Here is a 23,704-nt window from a genome sequence, read left to right as displayed (position 1 = left end):
TCCCGACAGTTCCTGGTAGTTCTGGCTGTTCCCGACAGTTTCGACTTTTGCCATCTGCGTCAGCTTTCTCGGCAGTTCCGGCTTCTGCCCTCTACGTTAGCTTTCCCGGCTGTTCGACAGTTCCCGGCAGTTTCGGCTTCTGTCCTCTGCGTCAACTTTCCCGGCAGTTCCGACTTCTGCCCTCTGCGTCAGCTTTCCTGACAGTTCCGATAGTTCCCGACAATTTCGATTGTTCCCAGCAGTTTTGGCAGTTCTGACAGTGCCTAGAAATTCCGGTTGTTCCCGACAGTTCCAGATTCTGCCCTCTGCGTCAGCTTTCCCGGGATTCCCGACAGTTTCGGCTTCAGCCCTCTGCGTCAGCTTTCCTGGTTGTTCTGGCAGTTCTAGCTTCTGCCCTCTGGATTAGGGCAGTGTTATCTCTTAGGATCTCTCCTCCTACTAAAACAGTAGTGTTTTTAAATGACTTGAAGGCCACCTCTATTTATACTAAAATGTTGAGCACAAGTGGGGTTTACTTGGTTGCTGGCTGACCTTGATGAATTGTCCCATAACACAAATAAATTCTCGATGAGAGGGATCTAAGAAAAATATCAACTTCAATTAATAAGATGACCCACATGGAGTTTTGCCCTAGTTTCCAATTTTAACACTCCCTCTCAACTAGGGACAACTCCATCCGCTGATCCATATGTCCGACTGTACTATCTTTTCCATCAGTGCCCTGCACTGCTCTGCTGAACCATGAAGAAGAAGAATTGATTGAGAATGTCTCATACCATTCTCTACTGACCCGAAGTCAGTTTCATCTGAAGAGAGTGTGTCACATCACTCTTACTGGTCTGAAGTTAGTTTTATTGATCCCAGATCAATATCACAAGATAGTATCTTAAACCACTCATACTGATCCCAGATCAGTTGCATCGATCCAAGATCAATGGAGGTCATCCTAGCATAGGGAGTCCGGTAGATAGATCGATGCGTCCATCGATAGTACCACTATGGTCCCTAACCCCATTTCCCTGCTCATTAATCAGATGAGAGGTACTTCCCATGAGTCCCAAACTGCATGGGTAGGATGCCTCAACAGGAGAACGAATCATCCTGACCCAAAGTCGCCATGGGAGAACTAATCAGCACGGCCCATAGGAGAACTAATCATCCTGTTTCACAGTTGCCACAGAGAACTAATCATCCTGGCCCACAAGAGAACTAATCATCCTATTTCACAGTTGCCACGGGAGAACTAATCATCCGGCCCACAAGAGAACTAATCATCCTGTTCCACAGTTGCCATGGGAGAACTAATCATCCCGGCCCACAGGGGAACTAATCATCCTGTTCCACAATTGCCACGGGGTATCACAGGGGAAGGTTGAACCTATCATCCTATACATAGCACACCACTAGGGAAGGGTGAGTCGCCTTGTGGTTGTATGTTGCTCCAGTAAGTACCCCAAGCCCCCCAGAGCTCTCAGAGCTCAATGCATGCAAAATACAGGATCCTTATAAGAAGGTCTCTCAACAACTCCAAGTCGTTTGGGGAAGTCATAGATTTGACCTTTCCTCGGGGTTTTGACAAAATATCTACGAGCTGTACATCAGTCTCAATGCGATGGAGCCTCCTTGCTCATCAACTTACCATATCCCAGATAAGGCAGTATCTGATGTCTATCTGCTGGAGAAATCATCGAATACGGGATTCCTCAATAATCGAATCCCCCCTCTGGTTGTCACAGAGAATCACAATGGTATTCATCATGTGTACAAACAACTCACTTAAGAGCTTCTGCAACCATGTAGCTTCACACGAGATCATACTCGTAGCTATGTATTCGGTCTCGGCGGTGCTTATAGCAACCGACTTCTGCTTCCTGCTCATCCATGATATCGAAGCAGAATCCAAAGAGAACCAACACTGAGAAGTGCTCTAGTGATCCTCCACACTGCCTGCCCAGTTAGCATTCGAATAATCATGCAGTTTCATATTTCCGGCAGTGTATCTCAATCCATGAGAGATTGTGCCCCGAAGATATCTTAGAAGATTCTTGGCACCAATCTAGTGAGGCTCAACCAAATATGAGCTCACCATGCTAATTGCAAAACATATGTCCGGACGGAAGTTCACCAAGAACATCAATGCGAATGAGTTTATGAAACTCAAAGGCATTTCCCAATCTGGTCCGACATCACTACCATATAACTTTTGAAAGTTAAGATCCTCAAGGTAGTCACAGGCTTGCAGTTTATCATTCCACATCCAGAATCCAACTCCCTCTTACTTCTGCAAATGAGAGGGTCTGCACCTGTCAGAAATAGGTCGTCCTCATAAGGTGCCGGTATGAGAGGTCTATCATCCACAACCTTTGGGTAATGGTTTGGATCGGTTTCACTCCTAGTGAATCTCAGCTTCATCAGACAGCTATCAATCCTCTCATACTACGCCCGAGGTGTTTTGCTTCAAGCCATAGAGGGCTTTCTTCCACCTGTATACATGAGATTCCTGATCATGAATCTCAAACTCCTCGGGTTGTTCCAAACCTGTGGACCTGCTGCATGAGGGGAATGGTCCCCTTATAAGATTTTCCTTCGGTACATCTCAGACATGTACCTTCATGCTCTTCTTGAATTCAGGCATCCCTATCACCATCTGACTCACATCGGGTAGGGCCCCATAGGTAGACCTCTGGTGTTATAGATGCGATATGTCAATTGACATGATCCCCAATGGACCATCCTGCAACTTGATACAAATTGCCAACCCTAAACCCATGAGAAAAAAACATCTTTGAAAATTCTATTTTTTAACACGTACCTTTCCATTGATGAATGCCACCCTGAAACCTTTGACATCCATTTCCGAGATGGACACCAGGTTCTTCTTGCGATTAGGTACATAAAACAGATTATTGTAAATGAATAGAGTTACCCTCATTCAATTGAGGGGTAACATTCCCTACACCCTTTCCGGGATAGGTGGCATTGACTCCAAGGGTGCTCTCTACCAAATTCGAGAGAGCACCCTCCTATCCGATGAGGTGCCTTGAAGCACTACGATCAATAAGCTAGATTCCCAAAGAATTTGAAGGAGAGGGCCAATACAAGATAACGCTTCTTTATCTTATCAGAAACAACATTTGATTCTTCATACCTGGGGTTCCTTGCTTTCTCTGAAGAGTTGGTCGTTTCCTTGATGACCTGCATTACTTGTCATTCCTCTGATCATTAAAGATGTCCTTGGAATGATTGTTATCATCATCAAGTGATGTGTCCCTACCTCAGACACTCCTTCGCATAATGGCCGAACTTATTACAACCAAGGCATCTACCTTTCCTTCCACCCTTAGATCCGGACTTCCCATTGAAGTGATCTTTAGGTAGGCCATCAGAAACTTCTGCTGCGCCATTCTGATAATATTCTTTGCTTCGACTTCACCCTTGGTGAATTTGAAGAGGGATGAGGAATCCATTGATCCTTTTTTCCTTTCCCAACAGTCTTCGGTGATTGCTCTTTCACTCTTGCTTGGGCATTGCCTTGACATTTGCTTTGATACCATGTTAATTTTAGGTATTTTCTATGCTTAGAGCAATTTATTTCAATTTTCACAGTAAGCTCAATATCTTTTCTAGATTAGCAATCACATCAGCATTAAAGTAAACTGTAGATAGAACATAAACATAAATCGCAGAAGACAAGCCAAGATAAGAGGACACTAGATGTGGCGCTAGCCAGGGACAAACCCCAATGTGGGGAACCCTTGATCAATTCTTCTTATATGTTCTTCAATAGTTCAGCAAAGAGAGAGAGATAGTACGTTTACAACATAAGTCAACACTTTGACTTATCTAGATAAGAGCATAGATTATCTCTAAGAAGATGATACATGAGATCAGTTGAAGACATGTGGCTTCAACTGATTCTCCAAGGTGACTCCTTCACCTATCATTGTGCTGCATTTCGTCATCATGTTGCACCTCACTGCGCTGCACCATGCTGCACCCATCATCACTATGCTGCATCTCATCACGCTTCATTAATCATGACTGTACCCATCACTGTACTGCATTATGTGCCATTGTTGCACCATGTTGCCATACTGACCTATGTGTAGGCTGCACCTTGCTTGTTATCCCTAGCATACTTGTTGTCCTTAGCATGCTTGCTGTTGCATGCTAGCTGTCCCTTGCATGCTAGCTGTAACATTGCATGCTTGGTGTATTTGTTGCTAAGTACCATACAACTGTCCCAATGTTAGTTAGTTATCCCTTGCATGTTGCTCTCCTTCGGAGACAGATGCTCCGGCTGTTCCGACAGTTTCGACAGTTCTGGCTGTTCTTGGCAGTTCCGGTAGTTCTCTGCAGTTCCGGTAGTTCTCTGCAGTTCCAGGAGTTCCTGGCAGTTCCCGGTAGTTTCGACAGTTTTCGCTGTTCCCGACAGTTTTGGCTTCTGCCCTTTGCGTCAGCTTTCCCGGCTGTTCCGGCAGTTCCGACTTCTGACCTCTGCGTCAGCTTTCCCCGCTGTTCTGATAGTTCCCGGCAGTTCCGGCTTCTGCCCTCTGCGTCAGCTTTCCCGGCAGTTCCGGCTTCTGCCCTCTGCGTCAGCTTTCCCGGCAGTTCCGGCTTCTGCCCTCTGCGTCAGCTTTCCCGACAGTTCCGACAGTTCCCGGCAGTTCTGGCAGTTCCGACAGTTCCCAGAAATTCCGGTTGTTCCCGGCAGTTCCTGGTAGTTCCGGATTCTACTCTCTGCATCAGCTTTCCCGGGATTCCCGGCAGTTTCGGCTTTAGCCCTCTGCGTCAACTTTCCCAGTTGTTCCGACAGTTCTAGCTTCTGCCCTCTGGATTAGGGCAACGTTATCCCCTAGGATCTCTCTTCCTACTAAAATAGTAGAGAGGAAGAGATCCCAAGTGTTTTTAAATGACTTGAAGGCCACCTCTATTTATACTAAAATGTTGAGCACAAGTGGGGTTTATTTGGTCACTGGCTGACCTTGACGAATTGTCCCATAACACAAATAAATTCATATCTCCATGAATACTTATCGGAATCAGATGATCTTTAGATCAATCATACACCTCTCGATGAGAGGGATCCAAGAAAAATACCAGCTTCCATTAATAAGATGACCCACATGGAGTTTGGCCCTAGTTGCCAATTTTAACATAGCGTCAGTTCTTCTAGTTGCCACGCCGCCTCCACTAGTGTCTCTCCACCTCTTTGTTCTGTATTCCCGAACTATCCTTGCTCCTCTGCTACAGAATGATTGCTCAGTTCGAATTCTCAACTTCCTAGCCTCAGAAATCGAACTCCAGGTCAATTCTCATTGAGACTTCAATGACCGAGATTAAGTCTCTAATCAAGGACTAAGATTAAAGACTTGACTTGATCCACTTTCTAGAACATTCTCACCCATATTTTGATTAATACCCATTAATTCTTTAATTTTCCTAAGTTTAGACTTAAGAACCCCATTAAAAATATTAATTATTTTAATAAAATACAATCTGGATGGAATTTCACCAAATGATTTATGGGTTCTTTAGAACTCATGTGCATTAGCCTCTCCACCAATTTTCATGGCTAGAGCACATCCGATGCTACCAAAAACTAACAGCCTTGAAACAGATCCAAGATGGCTTTGAACATCTCATATGCAGTCTTCTTCTCATAGAGATGAGGAATGATATGATCTTTGACTCCTCTAGAATAATCTTCTTTGCCTTGATATCATTCTTAGTATGCTGGGCCAACTGTTGGGCATCTTGTGGTGGCAGTATAACGTTCTTGACAAATTCTTCCACCCACTGTCTTCCAACACTATTGTGATCCTTTCCTTCCATGAAGAGAAGTTAGATGCTCTGTCTAAACCAGTGTTGCAGGAATCGCCCCCCCCCCCCCCCCGGATCCAAAGGCAGAATCGCGAATCGTACGGAATCGATCCGGAATCCCCACAAGAAGCGCGATTCCGTTTTTGAGGTGGCGCGATTCCGGGTTAAAAAGACGATTCCTGCCATTACGGTTGCGTTGCCCCCGGAATCGCGCTTTAGTAATATATAAAGAACTTATTATTCCGATATGCTCGCCATACAAGTCACTATCATGGATAATTAAAAAGCAGAAGTAGAGCTTTAATTATGCAAATCGTAATCGAGAAATAGAACGGTTGACACGTGAACGCCTTCAAATGATAGGTTCATCAACAAAATCCTGTCAGAATGGGTGCTTATTTTCATCGCCAAAAGCTTCCTGGATGCTTTTAAATGAGAGTAACAGTTGAACATGTCCGCCATGTAACCCCATTGCCAGATTAAAAAATTTCATGAGATACTCGTGTTACCACTATTATCTCATGAAATTTCATGAGACGTGAAATGTTCATGAAGAAAATGCTGTCAGCGTGGATTGCTTATTTTCATCAGAAAATCTTCAGAGTGCAGTGGATGCTTTTCATTCTGACCAGTAGTTCAACATGTCCGCCATGTAGAACCATTGCCATCCGAAAAAAAATCATGACATACTCGTGCTCGAAAGATTGATGAAATAAAAACGTAGATAATTATAATAAATTAGAGAAAGTATTTATTTCTTAAACTCGTTTTTAAAATATATTAATGTAATTTAAATCCTATATCTTTTTAGTTTATTGGGTAAGGTAGTGATATATAAAATTGTAAATTGTGAGTGTTGAAAGTACCATATTTAAATAAGAAAGCTAAGAAATAACTTTCTGCATGAGAGGACAAGGGCTATTAGATATCAATTAAAAAACATATCAAATAATTATTAAGCTAATTTCATAAAAATAAGTTATATTATAATGTTTTTATTAAATTATAAATAATAATAATTTAAGTTTTGATTATTTTTAAATTATAAGTTATAATAATAATTTGTTTTTATATAAATAATAATAATAAATTTCTTTTTCATATAATAATTTGATTAATAAAATTTACAAGTTGTATCTTCTCTTTTTTATATTTAATTTATAATATTTAAAAAAAATCATATTATATTATAGCTATTTATAGTATAAATATAAATGGAAGTCATTTCATTTTTTCTAAATAATTATATAAGTATTTACTTTGTTCTTATGATGTTCTCATGCATATTAAAATTCAAACATCACATTATTTACTTTTCTGATTTATTGCAACTATATAAAATAGACCAGGATGAAAATAATAAGAACATTATTTACTTTTCTGATTTATTGCAACTATATAAAATAGACCATGATGAAAATAATAAGATCGCTTATATATAATAAGATCGCTTATATATAACCAAATCTTCTACAATTAATTTGGTATTTGGGATGTTTGTTTTGAGTATAAATGCAAAAAAATATATAAAAATATATATATATATAGCAGACGCTTCCGCGGACGCTTCGCTCCCTAGATTTTTGGAAAATGACGCTTCCGCGCTCCGCGCTTCCGCTTCGCGCTTCCGCTTCGCGCTTCCGCTTCGCTCCCGCTTCGTGCAACATTGGTCTAAACAATGATCTGCTCTCAGTCCTTGGTATGCCATCCTCCTTGTCCAAAGCACTGCTCTTCACAAATATGATATCTTGGTGTTGGTCTTTATGCTGTTCTTTGCTCTGATACCACCTAGATTTTCCTTGAAATTCTGTATCTGCTTGAATGAACAAACTGAAACTAGGTTTGATTCACCAAAACACATAATTTCTCTACTCTAAATTTGCAGTGGATTAGAAACAGAGACAAATACACAATCAGACAATAACACAATAATTTTTCTAGGGAACCCAACTGGGAAAACCCTCTACTTGCTGTAGAATTTGATTGACATAAATTTGAGCAAAAGATCTTTTTACAAGGCAGTCTATTTCAATAGAAAACAAACTTGTTCTCACTTCTAATACTTTGCTGAAACTCCCTGCAAGAAACTCGACCCAACCCCTCCTTCCTTGCACAGTCTCTACTCCTATCTTCTAGTGCAGGAAATTTCCTATTTCCTAGTGCATATATGAGCCCCTATTATTTAAGAATTTTTCCCTAAATCCTAGTGCACACCTGCGATAAGAAAGGCTCTCTATCTGAGCGTATGGCTTTTCCATAGTACACTTTCTTTCCACAACAAGGCTCTCACGCAAACTCATGCAAAACAATAATGATACACGCTGTGCCTTCGTCCTCCTTATAAGCAATTTGACCATGCTATATCTGGCAAGTGCGAATTTAGAATAGCAGTTGTGATTGCTAAGTTAACTGAGTTCGAACTGAACTCTCTCCACTCAATAACTTGGAGTTATAACTAGTCTCTGCCTCAATCAAAATTGAAGCTCCCAACTCGTCCTATTCTAAATTAGAACTCGCACTTGGAGAACAACATAACTGAGCCTCCAATCTCTGCACATTAGTTAACTGCTCCATGAACTCGTCCTCGAACTTGTGCATGCTAAAGTAGGACTGATTGAGGTCTTTCTTGACCAAGGCACGAGTCAAGAAGACCTTCTTTGCTACTATTTTCAACATTCTGAAGGTTTTGCTTCTCTGACCAGCAACAAATATGCCTCAGTACACCTGCTCATGCCCATCCAATATACTGCATTCTAGCAAGTATTTCAAGACATTTTTCCTTGGTTAATAGTGAACATATAAGAGTATCTAGGAAAACTGTGCATGACAATGTAATACAAGGTTACTTGCAATGGCAATACTAGTAGCATAGATCCATCTTTACCCAGGATCTATTAAACATCAAGAGGAATTAAAAAAGCAGGTATAAACCTCTAGCTGCTTAAAATATCCGTGTTCAAATGGTTCTATGGTAGGTTTTTATTTGTTTGAAATATTTTATATATTTGGTATTAATGATTTATTATTATTATTTTTAATCATTAACTTTTGTGATCCATTTTAACCTGGAATTAAATTTTTGTGGTGAAAACTCTTTTTAAAGTGCAAATACTCAAGAAAAGGTTTGCAGTTCCAGAGATTTGACCCTCTTGGAGCCTGGTGGATCTGGGATTAAGATGGATCAATGCTGGCGTGTGTGTGTGTATATATATTAAATTTTTTGTTATTATTATTATTTTTTAAATAGAATGGGTAGCATTTTCATTAGATAAACTGGAAAAGGGCCAGGTCCCATACAATCTTGGAGAGAAAGCTCTCAGAAATGTTCATCATTTTAACCTGAAGAAGGACCCTATTGCTACCAGCATTATTTACAAACGAGCTTTGTACATAGCCTATATTGTAGACTTTCCAAAAAACCCCACCATATTCTATAGACTGACAAAACATAGATATAACTTAAAAGAAAACTTCTACCCGCTACTACCAGGATCAATTTCTCTCAAGGCTTCGTCCGCAGTCGTAACCAGTTCTTCAACACCGCCAACCCCAGGTTCCAGGTCCCGAACAACAATGTCCGCAGCACCTTCAGCATGAGGGACAAAGTCGTCCCCAAATTCGAATACTTCTTTCAACACCCTGACTGTTGCAGTCTCGACTTTGACTTCAATGTTCTCCACCTTTTGACCCAAACTCATCATGTTTGTACATAAGCTCTCCATAGTTTTCTGCAATAATTCCATGTCTTTGCCGAGTCCCGACAAATGGGCATATAGAACCGCCATGTTCTCGTTGATTTCTTTTACAATTTCCTTTACGACATGCTTGCAAGAGCTATCAACCATGTCTTCTAAATTCCCGTTGTGACCTGACCCAACTCCGCCACCACTTCCATTGCTAGCAGATGCCATTTTCTTGGCGACTCTACCTTGAACTGACAATATCTTGTGATTTACCATTCCACAACCAGCTGCTATAAATAATAGCCTGGTTCATTCCGACATCCATTCCTGTCTTATCCTTCATTAATGCGAATCAATTCTACGTCATGGCAAAACAACTACCCTCCATCTCCTCCACCGCCGAAACTAGCTTGGAGCAAATTGCGATGGTACCTGCCCACCCCACAAATGGAATTGTATTAAAACTCCAGGTAAATAACCGAGGACGCATCACCCACCTGTCACAGATCATGGCCTTCAAACTACAGCTGTCACACCTGTTCCATAACTTCCTACCAATCGCCCCTGCTCCCAACGCACTGCAAAAGGCCATCGGGGAGCTAACCTTAATAACTGCCAGTTTGATGTGCTGCAGACTTGTACCCCAGCTGTACTGCATCGACCTGAAAAATTTATTTCGAATCAAGGGATGTGACATATTCTAACAGAGTGGTTGATGCAAAAGAGCCTTGCTCTAAAGCTATCCCGACATTGGCTCGCGCGTCTACCACATGGTTGTTTGCCCGCAACACATGGAACATTTTAACCTTTTCAAACTTTTTAATAGATAATTTATCCTAATAATGATTGGGGAGGATTCAACATTGAGGAGGTTCTCATTCTCGGAGAGCTTCAAGCATTTTTGGATTACCGTCATAGAATCACCAATGATAATCAAGTTCTTGATACCATTAGAAACGCTGATGTTCAGACCTTGCCAAAGGGAGAGAGCTTCTGCTTGATTGTTCGTGGCGTTGCCTAGTCCCCATGCGAACTTTATTTCTGTCTTTTCTTCGAGGTTTACTATTACCCCTCCCGCTCCAGCCTCCCCAAAAATTTCTGTTATTATTATTATAATTATTTCGTGGATTTTTCAAGTTGATGTTGAATTACTTTTTATTTTATTATTATTATTATTTTGGTTGATAGTCTTATGTACAAATGTGACATATCTACCTTGCCTGGGCTGTAGAAAGTTCCTCTATGCTCAATAACATTATGGACCTCATTTTTTATATTCTTCTTAGTTTGGTTTATTTGTGCTACCCACTCACAGATGTGACACATCTCTCCCACCTGGGCTGTAGAGTGCACCTCATTACTCTTGGTGCAATTATTTTGGTTTATTTCTGTTACCCTCCCATGGCTGTGGCAGAGCTCTTCCACCTGGACTGTAAAGTGCACCTCAACTTGGTGCAATACAATAAGAGCTGAACTATCTTTGCACTGGTATTCTGTTAAAGCCAATGAGTAGTCCGTATAATGTTGCAATGTTTTTTCTCATATTTCCAGAGAAACAATGAGTAGCCGTTAGTCCTTAAAATGTTGCAATATTTTCTCACGTATTTCAAGAGAGGCAATGAGTAGTCATTAGTCCTTATCATGTAGCAATATTTTCTGGTGCATTTCGAAAGAAATTTGTTGAGCATGGGTTTTTATTCCTAGAGCCATTCACTGTAGATGGCTATCTTAAATTAAATGCTACTAATATTGCCTCAGGCTAGTGACACAATCTACTTTTAGTGAAATTTAATTATAACCCAGTAGGAATTGTTATCTTTAAATCAATAATGTTGCCCCCTGTTGAAGCTGTGTAGTATCTTCTGCATATTTACTGATGAAAATTCCATTTTTGTTAGGTAACAGCGGGTGGAACTTTACACTTGCTGAGTAATTCGTGTGGAGAATATAATATTAATGAACTTGGCTTACAAAAGCGCACTTCAGGAGGTATTGATGAATATGATGCCAATGAGAAAACATATCAGTGTGCTTCGCATGAGATGTGCATATTTGGTGTCATTGGACGTGGTGCAAGCAGTGTTGTCCAAAAGGCTATTCATATACCAACTCATCGGATTTTAGCACTGAAGAAAATAAATACTTTTGAGAAGGTTTGTAACGTGATCTCTATACATGGAGTCACCTTGGTATTGGTTCTTGAACTATTTGGATTCTTGCTTTGAAACTTATAGTTCAGAAAGAAACATTACATTCTTAGAAAGCAATTGTGTAGAAATTTTCAGTGAATTTTTCAGCCTTAAGATTTGAGAATCTGCTAGTAAGTTAGTAAGCTTCTGATCTGAACTCTTAGATTTGAGAATGTACAAGCCATTTCAATTCTATGGTTTTGTTTTGCATCAAGGTAAAAGCTTGTTTATGGTCTGTAAAGTGATCATTGCTTAACATGAGCTTGGCGAGTTTAGATTTGTATACATACCATGAATTTATATACACGAAAGTTTTTAATAGAAAGGTCCTCTTTATTCCATGTAAAATGCATGCAATAAATTGAACATTGCTAAAAAGCTGCTGGAGAAGGTCAAAATGTAAGTCCTTGGTGCTTCTCGCATTCTCACTGAAAGCTGGCAATGAGTGATTCATGTATAACCTATGTAATTAGTTCCATCTAAATCCATGTATTCATTCAGCTACAGGAGCTTTGGAGTTTATAAGGTCTTTTTGTGATAGGGTCCCATAGGAGAGAGGGACCTGGGAGGAATTCTATGATAATACTATCATTTGTGCATGGCCTGTATCAATCTGTGTTTTAAAATTCAAAAACACAAGAATAAATACATAAGAAATTTCTAAAGCAATATAAATTTTTCTGTAACATATAAAAGATGATTCTCTTGATATTGAGTTACATTCATACTTGCTTTTGCACCCGTGATTCTAGTAAAATCACTTTTTCCAAAGGTGAATATGCAAGTTCTTCCACATCTCTGTAAAATCACTTGATTTTCGATCAATGCATGGGCTTAATTCAATTCAAGTCAGTGAATGGACAAAGTGTGCTAGTTTAGTTGCAATGGTAGTATATCTCAGTTAATATTCTACCTCATTATTTCGTTGTTGATCGTTGTAAACATTGGCTCATAAGGCTCTTTAATCCCGTTGGCTTTGATCACGTGTCATTGTTTGCAACAATTATCAATATACCTGTTTTCCACCAATCTTACTTACAGCTAAGGGTTTTGCAAATTGAGATAACTTTTTTTTTTAATAGAAACGGTGAATATTTTGTATTAAAAAGTCCCGAGCGTAAAGCTCAGATTGTGCATGCCAAAATTGATTACAGAGACTGTTCCTAGAGTTTATAATTCTAGTTTCTTACAGTCTCTATTTTCTAGATGCTTCATTTTTAAACAGTCATTGCTAGAAGTCCCTTTACATCTCTTGTAACAGCACCAAAAGCAGTCAATCAAAAAACAAAACTTGCATTTCATCCCCTATCTTATTTACGAGGTTGGTAGCCTTTGAGGACACTTTCATCTTCATGATTTTCCTGTTGAAGCTTTTCCATTTGAGTATGCCTCTCATCCATTTGAGGAAGCATAAAATTCACTTGATTTTTCAAGCTGTGAATGAATGGATTGAATTTCTTCAGAAGTAAAGAAGTTTTTCTGTTTGGCAATCCTGTTATGGCCTTCAATGGGATTGCCCCCGGAAGTCATATTTTTCTGGGCTGCAACTGAAAGATGAATGCAGCATCGAAAGCACACAGAGTCTGGTATCCCAGACCTTCTGCAGCAGGGTATTAACGCTGTAAGAATTGATACTAAATCCTGTTGATTTGGGGTAACATCGGATGTGCTCTAGCCATGAAAATTGGTGGAGAGGCTAAAGCACATGAGATTTTCAAGACCCAGAAATGGTTTGGGCAGAATCTAACCGGTTTGGGAAATATTAAAATAATTAATATTTTTAATGGAGTTCCTAAGTCTAAACTTAGGAAAAATAAAATATTAATGGGGTTAATATAAAACTGGGTTAGAATGGTCCAAAAGTCATGGATAAAGCCAAATCTAATCTTAGCCGTTGAATTGAGATTTAATCTCGGCCGTTGAAGGACCAACGAGAAAAGTATAAGAGGAGGCTTGAGGATCAGTTGGAGAACACATCGAGAGAGATCAAGAACTCAATTTTTTGGGGCAGGGTTTGCTGAGGAAATTGAGTGAGTGATCTGAGTTGCAGCTGAGGGGCAGTGAATACATAGCAGAGAGGTAGAGTTAGTATCGGGAGGATCAGCACAGACGCCGGGAGAGGTTGACACAGAGCTAGCTAGAGGCCACACAGAGCCAGCCAGAGGCCACGCAGAGGCAGCCAGGAGCTGCACAGAGCTAGAGAAGGCCAGCGTGTGAGACACAGAGGCTCCAGAGGTTGACGCAGAGCCTAGAGAGGTTGACGCTGGGCCAGAGAAATTGACGCTAGGCCACAGAGGCAGACGTAGGGCCTAGAGGCAGCGCTGAGAGATTTTTCGTGGGACAGACTGGAGTTGGAGAGCTGGATAGGGTGACGCAATCCATATCAGAGTGACGCAGAGCAGTAGAAGCTGCATTGTTGCTGTGGGATCGTTCATCTGGTGATTTAGCTAGAATATCTGTCTCCTACTGAGAGGTACTATTGCTGAGGGCATTCTCTGTTGGGTGAGCCATTTCTGTCACCCAGGTTGTATTCTGAAACTGCATAATAATAAAATCCTCTGAATAGCTGCACCGGTTTTCCCGCATTGGGTTTTTCCGGGGACATTGGTCCAAAAATAACGGTGTCACTTGTGTGCTTGTTTTCTTTCAGTTGATGATCTGTAGATGTTGATACTGTACTTGTGTTTATTTTCAGTTTTTACATGGTAAATATCTTGTTAAGTAATTGAACAAGTAGGAAGAAATAAACCAGATAGTACAGGGAGAATTTCTAACGGGTTAAACTTAGAAATTCCAACATGGTACTAGAGCGTGGTTGCAGGTCATAGGATAACTAAAGGCATCAGCAGAGCAGAGCAATAGCAGCATAAAACAACTGTCCCGAGTGACAGAAGCTGTTCCTAACAGAAAGCAGCAAGGAAGGGGTGACGCAGAGTGCCTGCGTCATCAGTTCGAGCCAGGAGGAGGATCAACGCAGTTGTAGAGAGGAGCAAACCTGACCTACGCAGTGCTCCGTCATCTTTATCAGCCAGGAAGGATTGAGGCTGTGGCCAGGAGGTGCAGATTTTGCCGGTGCTGGGATTGCGTAGAGCCTAGAGGCTCAGTTCTTCAAGTTGCTTAGGTATAGGGGGCTGCGGAGAATTTGCGGAGCGAAGCTGGTGGGGCACTGTTGTCAGAACAGTACCTAACAGGGCAAGACCAAGGAGGGATTTCCAGAAAGGAAATCGAGACTCATAGGGAGTCGAACCAAGGACTTCCAGGAAGGAAGTAAAGAGACTTAGAGGAGTCGGAAGAAGATAAACAAGATGGCAGTGAATGGGTTGAGAGATCAGGATAGACTAGATGGAGCTTCCAACTTCGTAATCTGGAAGGCTAGGATCTTGTCCATTTTAGACAGGTATCGCATCAAGCACTTCGCTTTGAAAACGATAACGATCCCAGTTGACCTAGCTGAAAATGAGAAGTACGAGGAGTCAATGGCCAGGGCAAAGTGCAGCATCCTTGATGGGGTCAAGGATCATGTGGTGCTGCATATTGCCAAGAAGGAGACGACAAATGAGATGTGGGAGGCCCTAAAGAAATTGTATCAACACACTTCCGTGCAGAGGAAGATGTTACTTGAAAATCAGTTGCCATCATACTAGATGCAAAAGGGAGAGCAGATAGATGTCTTCCTCGGTAGATTGAAGGAGATCCGTGATCGGCTAACTTCCATAGGGGCCACTCCAGATTAGGAACTGATGGTGAGGACCACATTGAATGCAGTCTCAGAGGATTGGGAGGTATTTGTCCAGAGCATACTGGGCAGGATGAGCCTTCTAGATTGGGAGGAACTGTGGGTGGCTCTTCGTCAAGAAGAGATCAGAAGGGTGACCAAGGCAGGGAGTAGCGGAAAAAGGGTCAGAATCAAGGAGGAAGAAGGAGATGCGGCTCTCGCATTTGCGGGAAAGTAGGAGAAGAGAAAGAAGAAGGACCTCTCCAAGGTCAAATGCTTCCATTGTGGAAAACTGGGTCACTATGTGAACCAGTGTCCTAGGAAGAAGAGCAAGGGAGAGGCTTCTAAGACCAAGGCAGCGCCAGCGAGGGCGAAAAAAGAAGCGGAGACATATGACGACAGTGCCATGAGTGCTCATGCACCACTTGAGAGGAAGTGGGGAGACATCGAGCTGTAGTCAGACAGACTACAGACGATGAGGGGCAGGATCCTTGAGGTACCCAACCTCTTGGATTATACCTTGTTACGGGAGCCCCAAAGAGAAGTAGCAGGATTGATGGATGTCGGTAGAGACAGATGCGGATGGAGTGACAGAGGGTGCTACAGTGTAGGAGTCTGGGACAGCGTGAGGTGATAAAAATGGCAATGTTGTATTAAAAGAAATAAAACCCACTGGTCAGCTCTATGAAAGAGAGTCCGAACCAGGAGAGTCTGGCTCTGTAGAACGCTTTACATTGTTCATGTACATCACACATTATATAGTAATCATGGTTTTAGGGAAGTTAGAACAATAATCTAAGAAATAGAAACTAATTCCTATCCTGAGGTTACGTGAACCAACTCACACTATTCTAGGATATTCTCCATTATCTTCAACACTCCCCCTTAATGGAGAAGGGGTTCACAAATATGCCTAACATCTCCCTAAACATTTCAAACTTAATCTTGCCAAGAGGCTTAGTGAAAATGTCTACAACATTATCACATGTATTACAATATACCAAATGGTTTTTTTGGATTGCACTTTCTCCCTGACGAAGTGGAATTGTGTATCAATATGTTTAGTGTTTTTGTGGAACACCAGATTATTAGCTAGTTTGATTGAACTCTGATTGTCACATTTAATTGTTGTTGCGTCTATCTGCTCTTCCCCGACATCCTGGAGAAGTCTCCGCAACCAAACTGCCTCACACATTGCTGCACACATGGCTTGATACTCTACTTCCGCTGAGGACAAGGAGACTGTGTTCTGCTTCTTGCTGCTCCATGTGATCACCCCGGATCCAATGCTGAATGCATAACCTGTTATGGATCTGCGATCATCTACATTTCCAGCCCAATCTGAATCTGCAAATCATGTCAATCTAACATCAGAAGAATCAATGTAAATAATACCGTAATCTACAGTACCTTGTAGATACCTCAAAACACTTTTCGCTGCATTCCAATGGCTTTCAAGTGGCTTGGAAATATATTGGCTTAGCACACTGACTGCATAAGCCAAATCTGGTCTAGTGGTGGTTAGGTAGATTAGACTCCCAACCAGCTGTCTGTAAAGTGTCACATCTGCCTCCTTTGAGCCATCTTCACTTTGCAGTTTGATGTTCTGTTGTAATGGTACTGCTGCAGGCTTACACTGATCCATCCTAAATCTCTCTAATAGGCCTTTGACATACTTTCCTTGGGACATAAATGTTTGTCCTGAATCTCTCCAGATCTCAAGACCCAAACAGTATCTTAATTCTCCAAGGTGTTTCATTTCGAATACTTGTGACATTTGTTGCTTGATTTCTTTGATCAGATATGTAGCATCACCTGTAATGATCAAATCGTCTACATACAGAGAAATCATCACTATGCGCCCTTGTTCATCTTGCATGGTGTAAAGATTAGGGTCATTTTTGCTTCTGTTGTAGCCAGCTTGCAGAAAAAATGAGTCAATCTTTTCATACCAAGACCTGGGTGCTTGCTTTAGTCCATAAAGTGCTTTCTTCAATCTACAGACTAAATTTTCTTTTCCTTTTTGGACAAACCCTTCAGGTTGCTCTAAATAAACCTCCTCTTTTAGTTCTCCATTTAAAAATGCAGACTTTACATCTAGTTGGTGTATCATCCAATGTTTCTTAGTAGCTAAAGCAATTAACATTCTGATAGTGTTTAGTTTAGCTACAGGGGCGAAGGTTTCTTCATAGTCTATACCTTCTTTTTGTGAATACCCCTTTGCTACCAATCTAGCTTTTAATTTTTCTATGGTTCCATCTACATTAATCTTTGGTTTGTATAACCATTTACAACCTATGGTTTTTTTTCCTTTAGGAAGTTCAACTAGTTCCCAAGTGTTGTTCTTGATTATTGATTCATATTCCTGTTCCATGGCTGTTTTCCATTCTCTACATTCATTTGCTTCTTTATAACTAGAAGGTTCAACCACATTCATCATACTAGTTATAAAAGCATTTTCCCTATATCTTGCAGGTAATTGAGGTTTCCTACCTGATATCCTAAGAGGTGGGGTAGCCTCAAACCTTGTCTGATCATCGTTCTCTTTTTCTTCCCATTGTTGCTGCTGTCGCTGTTGCTGTTGCCACTGTTGTTCATCTTCTGCCTTTGTCCGCTGCTGATCTTGATTGTTTCCTGTTTCTTCACTTTCTTCTTCCACCAAGTACGGAATATCCCATTCCTCATTGTGCTTATCAGATTCTTCACGATCCTGCTCATGGAATATGACATCTCTACTAACAAAAATTTTGTGAGTAGAGGGATTAAATAATCTATAAGCTTTATATTGTGAACAATACCCTATAAAGGTACATCTGATGGCTTTCGAATCTAGTTTTCTTCTGTCTTCTTTTGGAATATGGGCAAATGCTTTAGACCCAAACACTCTTAAATGTTTTACTGCAGGCTTAAATCCATATAATGCTTCATAAAGAGTTTTAAATTCAAGACTCTTTGTTGGATTCCAATTTTTCAAATAAACTGCAGTATTCAATGCTTTAGCCCAAAAACCATTCGATAGATTCTTACCTTTCAACATGCTTCTAGCGCATTCCACCAGTGTTCTGTTCTTTCTTTCTGTTACTCCATTCTGTTGAGGAGTATGGGGTACTGTGAATTGTTGTAATATTCCATGGTCTTTACAATACTTGATAAGCTCATCCTTCCTGTATTCTCCCCCTTGATCGGAGTGGAGAATTTTTATCTGCTTCCCTGTTTGCCTTTCAATCATATTCTTGAACTGCTTAAAGTATTCAAATGTGTGACTCTTCTTACTCAAGAAATACACCCAAGAAAACTTTGTGCAGTCATCAATAAACAGTAAAAAATATAGTGCACCTCCTAATGATTTTGTTTGCATGGGTCCACACAGGTCTGTATGCACTAATTCAAGTATATCCCTCTGTTTCTTTTCTACTCGAACAAGGAATTCTTCTCTATGCATTTTTCCTAATGTACACGCATCACAATCATTATGTACTTGCTTTAGCATAGGAATATCTCTTACCATTTCCTTCTTCTGTAGTAACAACAAATCATTGTAATTGATATGACCAAATCTCTGATGCCATAGCTCTTCTGTAGTCAAACTCGCAGCTGTCAAGGCTCGAACTGGTGCAGGTCTTACATCCAACTTGTACAGACCTCCTGTTCGGATTCCTGTAGCAATTGTCTTCATGCCATCTAGCAGATCTTTAATATAACAGTTAGATTTAAAAAATTCAACTTTAAGATCTTCATCTGTGATCATGGATACAGAAATCAAGTTCTTTGTTACACCAGGCACATACATGACATTATGAATTTGTTTTACATTACCATTAGGTAGAATGACAAAAATTTTCCCACACCCTTTGATCTGATGACTTTTATCATCACCTAGGTAAATCTGTGCTCCTTCGTTGATTTCTTTAAAATCTTCGAACCAATGCTTGTTCCCTGTCATATGTGTTGATGCTCCCAAATCTACATACTAGATGTCTGCATCAACATTCTCATCACGATCTGCCATGAACAATCTGAAATTATGCACATGATTTTCATTCGCGAGATGACCTGCATGTCGTTTCTGCTTCTGCTATTCTTCATGATATTTCTTCTTCTTGCACTCCCTAGCTATATGACCCAGTTTTCCGCAATAAAAACACTTAATTACAGAGTTGTTTCTATTCGGATTCATACCTTGGGTCAGATTTGGTCTTTTCTGTGAGCTTCCTCTGTTTTGCTGTTGCGGATTTCCTTTTCCTTTGTAGAAGTTCTTTTTCACCATCAATGCAAGATCGACACTCTGGGGCTTCAGAGTCAATCTTCTTTCTTCTTCTTGCATTAGTATTCCTGTCAGTTCTTCAAACTTCGGGATTTTCTCTCTCGCATTTATCCCAGTGATGAACATTTGGTAGTCATCGGTCACACCATTCATGGTAATTGTTACAAGATCTATATCGTCAACTGTATGACCAATGTCTGCCAATTTGTTCTTCAAATCTTTGATCCTTGCTATGAAGGCAACAACTGTTTCATTCTCCTCCATCTTCAAGGATACGATCTTGCTCTTCAGAAACAGAAGACGATTTGTATTCTTGATCTCATACAGATCCTTCAGAATTTCCCAGATCTCGTTAGCTGTCTTACACTCTCTGATGTGTGGTATGATGCAATCTTTCACTGACATCTTCAACAACGTCTTTGCTCTACCTTCTTGCTTCTCCCAATCTGGGATCAATGTTGATCCAGCCACTGGCTTCGGCTCATCCCCATTTACAATCGTCCAAGCACTCTGCACTTCTAACAGAGTCTGCATTTTGAATTTCCAATTTGCATAATTGGAACCATCGAGCTTGTTATGCTCATTCAAGCATGCTTCAAACATATTATTATTCATCTTGGCGATTTAGTTAACTAATCTCACTTTTAGTAATCTCATCCTATTGCTTGTAGCTGTGCTCTCACAATCTTGTAATTTTTTCTTGTATGATTTGGTAATCTAATAATTGAAAGAGAACTTCTAATAAGCACACATAAGTGATAAAGAGATTTTGCTATCATTGCCATAATCGTCTCATTGAGCTTCATTAAAGTGCTTCTCTAATTAGATCTTGTAATATTGGCTAATAAGTGATATTGATATATATTGGTTACATGTGATCTTGTCTTGCTATTTTCGGAGCATCCCTCTCATTTTGAAAACTCATTGAAGCATCTCTCATTGGCTCATCTTGCATCATCATCCTAGTTTTAGACTTGCATATTTAAAATTGACCTCCAAGCCTAAGCTTGGTTGAATAGAAAGATTAGGGCCACCTTCTTCATCTAACTTGAGATGCTTGACCCTTGTTCAACGGTTAAAAAAAGTGACCTTGCAGTTCTCTTGTGGGAAATCCCTTGTAGGAACGGAGGCACTTGGGTTGTTAGAGGTATCGTTAATGAGGCCATAACCTCCTTCCTCGGACCTTCTTTCGACAACCTTGAGTGAGACTTACTTCAAAACAATTGAGAAGAAGGTCTTCACTTAGGAATAGGCATCTTAATAAAATTAACCAAGATTCTGCATCTCACCTAGATAAGTTTTGCATTGCATCTTGATCATTGATAATTGGGATTGAAAGCGCTACTGCAAGTTCTACATTTTTATTATTACAGTTGTTCATCTCTTTTATCATTGGTTCTAATTTCTCTTTGCAACATTTGTTTATTTGGTGACTTTAAATCCTTGTTGTGCAAGTGTTTAATCTAATTTGAGCATTTAAGGCACTGGTCTTTCACGTAACATATCTTAAGGATCTAATCTAATCCATTTGGATTATGCTCAAATAATCTTGCTTGCATCATAATTTCAATTCAAGTTGCTAGGATATATTCATTTGTATCTCTTAAGCTTGTTGATTTTCAACAGGTTCCGCATCATTTTGCCTTCATGGACTACCCCCCTTACCCTGCCTTAGGAGATATAGCTTAAACGGAGTGACTAGGGATCAAAGTGATAACCCCTACTTTGAGTGTTGCGCCTTGGGTGTACACTTTAGGCAACAACAGGACTTACCAATACTAGTGACCTTACAATGGCGCCTTTGATGTTGCTGAATGCAGACTTGGCATCTTCATGCCATTTGAAAGGAGTTATTTTATATTAGTCTGGTCGGTGGTTTGGTAATTTCTCCGTAGTTGGGAATGACCCTTCAAATAAAATTGATCTTCTCGAATTATGATTGGAGACTTTCTGGTATCTTGGTGGAGCAATTTCGTTGATTCCTTTGATTCTTTTGGGATCCACAATTACACCTTCTTTTGAAACAATATGACCAAGCAACTTTCCCACGGTGGCCCCCAAAATTGTCTTTTTTTGGGTTGAGTGATATATGATATTGCCTGCACCTCTCAAAAACTTGTCTAAGATGAGATATGTGGGCTACCCTTTGCTTGGAGTATACTATCAAATCATCTTGATAGATTTCAATAATTTTGCACATCTGAAATCATAGTCCCTGGCTCTTTGGAATGTAGCACTTGCATTGGTTAGTCCGAAGGACATTCTTTGATACTCACATGTATCCCAAGGTTTGACAAAAGTTGTCTTTTGTTTATCATCACTTTTTACTACAACCTGGTTGTAACCAAAGAACCCATCAAGGAACGACATCATCTCAACATTGGTGATTCTTTGCAATATAAGTTCCATATTCGAGAGCGGGTAATTATCCTTGATAGATGACATATTCGCATTTTTGAAGTAAAAAAATATCTGATCTCACTTGACTTCTTTCTTATTGCCACCAAGTTGGATAGCAATGTGGAATATCTTGTCGGCGCAATAATACCTGCATTGAACAACTTGATATTCATTTCTTCAGCCAAACTCAAACCAAATATTAAAGCTTCATACTTTGCAATATTGTTAGTGGCATCAAATTCTAGATGAAATGAATAACATAAAATTTTACCTTCCACTGAGGTGAATACAATACCTACATCGTTACATGTCTTTGATGAGGAACCTTTGAAGTTCATAGTCCATATGTCGTTAGTGCCTTCTTAAGGTGGCTCACACATTTCCATGACAATATAACAATGAAATTCATCGTCATTGACATCTTCAATAAAGCATGTTATCTTCTCCCTTGGATCTCCCTATGAAGTGTCACATACTCGACTTTGCCAATGGGAATGGTAGCATTAGTTAAATCCAACTGAATATTTCCACCTAATTGTGAAGCCCATTTCCTGGAAAGGAGCATGGCCCATGTGAGAGGAGCATCAATTATGACTATATCCATTTCCATGCACTTATCTCGGAATGCAACAAGGTGAACCTGCAAATCCTTGATTAATTCAATGACTAACACTTCACGGGAATCTAATGCACAAATTTTTCTGTATGGCCTAGATATTCTTAGGCCCATCCTCTTCATGACTTCGATGGTCATGAATCATGATGTTTGTTGACACTCTTGAATCCAACATATAGTTATGCAAAATCCAATCAACGACTATTATTGAAATGTACAAAGGCTAATGCGTCGGATTTGATGCCTTTTGACTAATTGATGTCTCTAGAATAATCCCTTTCATCTGCACTTGGAATCAAAGACTTTTGTACATAGAACCCTAATAGTTCTCCGAGTTCTTTCTTGTAAGAAGGGTTCTTTATCAGTTCTTTCAAATGCATTGGACCCTTTGCATTATTGAGCCAAGAAGTAAGCAAATATTTTTTTAATGATGTTTCTTCTAAGTTGCTTCTTTGGACTTCTTCAACTTCAGGTTTGACATTGGACCGCTATGTTTTCTTAGAAGGGCTAGATGATTCTCCTTGATTAGGTGCCTTCCTCCTACTATATATTTTACATTTGAACCTTCGTGAAGTGGTTGCGGCCATGCGAGCTATTTCTTGCTTAGATGGTATTTCCCCAAATATCTTAGTGGCTTGATCTTCGCCTTCTGTATTGACTTGTTCTTGGAATAAATTGGAATTATCAAACAATATGTTACATGAATTGGGCTTCCCCAAATCTTCTTCCTGCATCTTTTCCCAATACCTTGCACTTCTTTTCTAAATGAAGTTCTTGGCATGCTTGGAAAAGTAATGATGTTATGGCAAATCTATCATACTAGTGTGCTCAATTGGGTTTGGGATTTTGTCATTTCTGGAACCTTTTCTAAACTCATTCCTTTGGGGAAAGCGAAATTGTTGACTCTGATGATTCTTCTCTATTTGGAGAATCCTTTCCTATAATGATGCCCGATTCTTAGTGATGCTGAGTTCCAATTCTTTGAATTTGTTAGGAAGGAATGATATTGGGTCA

General features: G+C 40.1%; 1 protein-coding gene across 3 annotated transcripts in view; it reads left to right on the top strand.

Annotated features, from left to right (window-relative positions):
• The window catches only part of MKK3 (mitogen-activated protein kinase kinase 3), a 323,756-nt gene that overhangs the window by 12,361 nt on the left and 287,691 nt on the right, over nt 1–23,704 (top strand). For 2 of the 3 annotated variants that reach the window (XM_089458668.1, XM_089458667.1), the window contains exon 2: nt 11,405–11,659. In XM_089458668.1, the coding sequence (XP_089314794.1) occupies nt 11,405–11,659 (255 nt within the window). The remainder of the gene's footprint in view (nt 1–11,404; nt 11,660–23,704) is intronic. The other variant, XM_089458669.1, reaches the window with a different exon arrangement.

The sequence above is a fragment of the Pinus tabuliformis genome, chromosome 7 (assembly GCF_031772625.1).
Source record: "Pinus tabuliformis cultivar Carrire ecotype Pingquan chromosome 7, CPIR1, whole genome shotgun sequence".
Classification (NCBI taxonomy): Eukaryota; Viridiplantae; Streptophyta; class Pinopsida; order Pinales; family Pinaceae; genus Pinus; species Pinus tabuliformis.
This window is presented reverse-complemented; position numbering and strand designations above follow the sequence as displayed.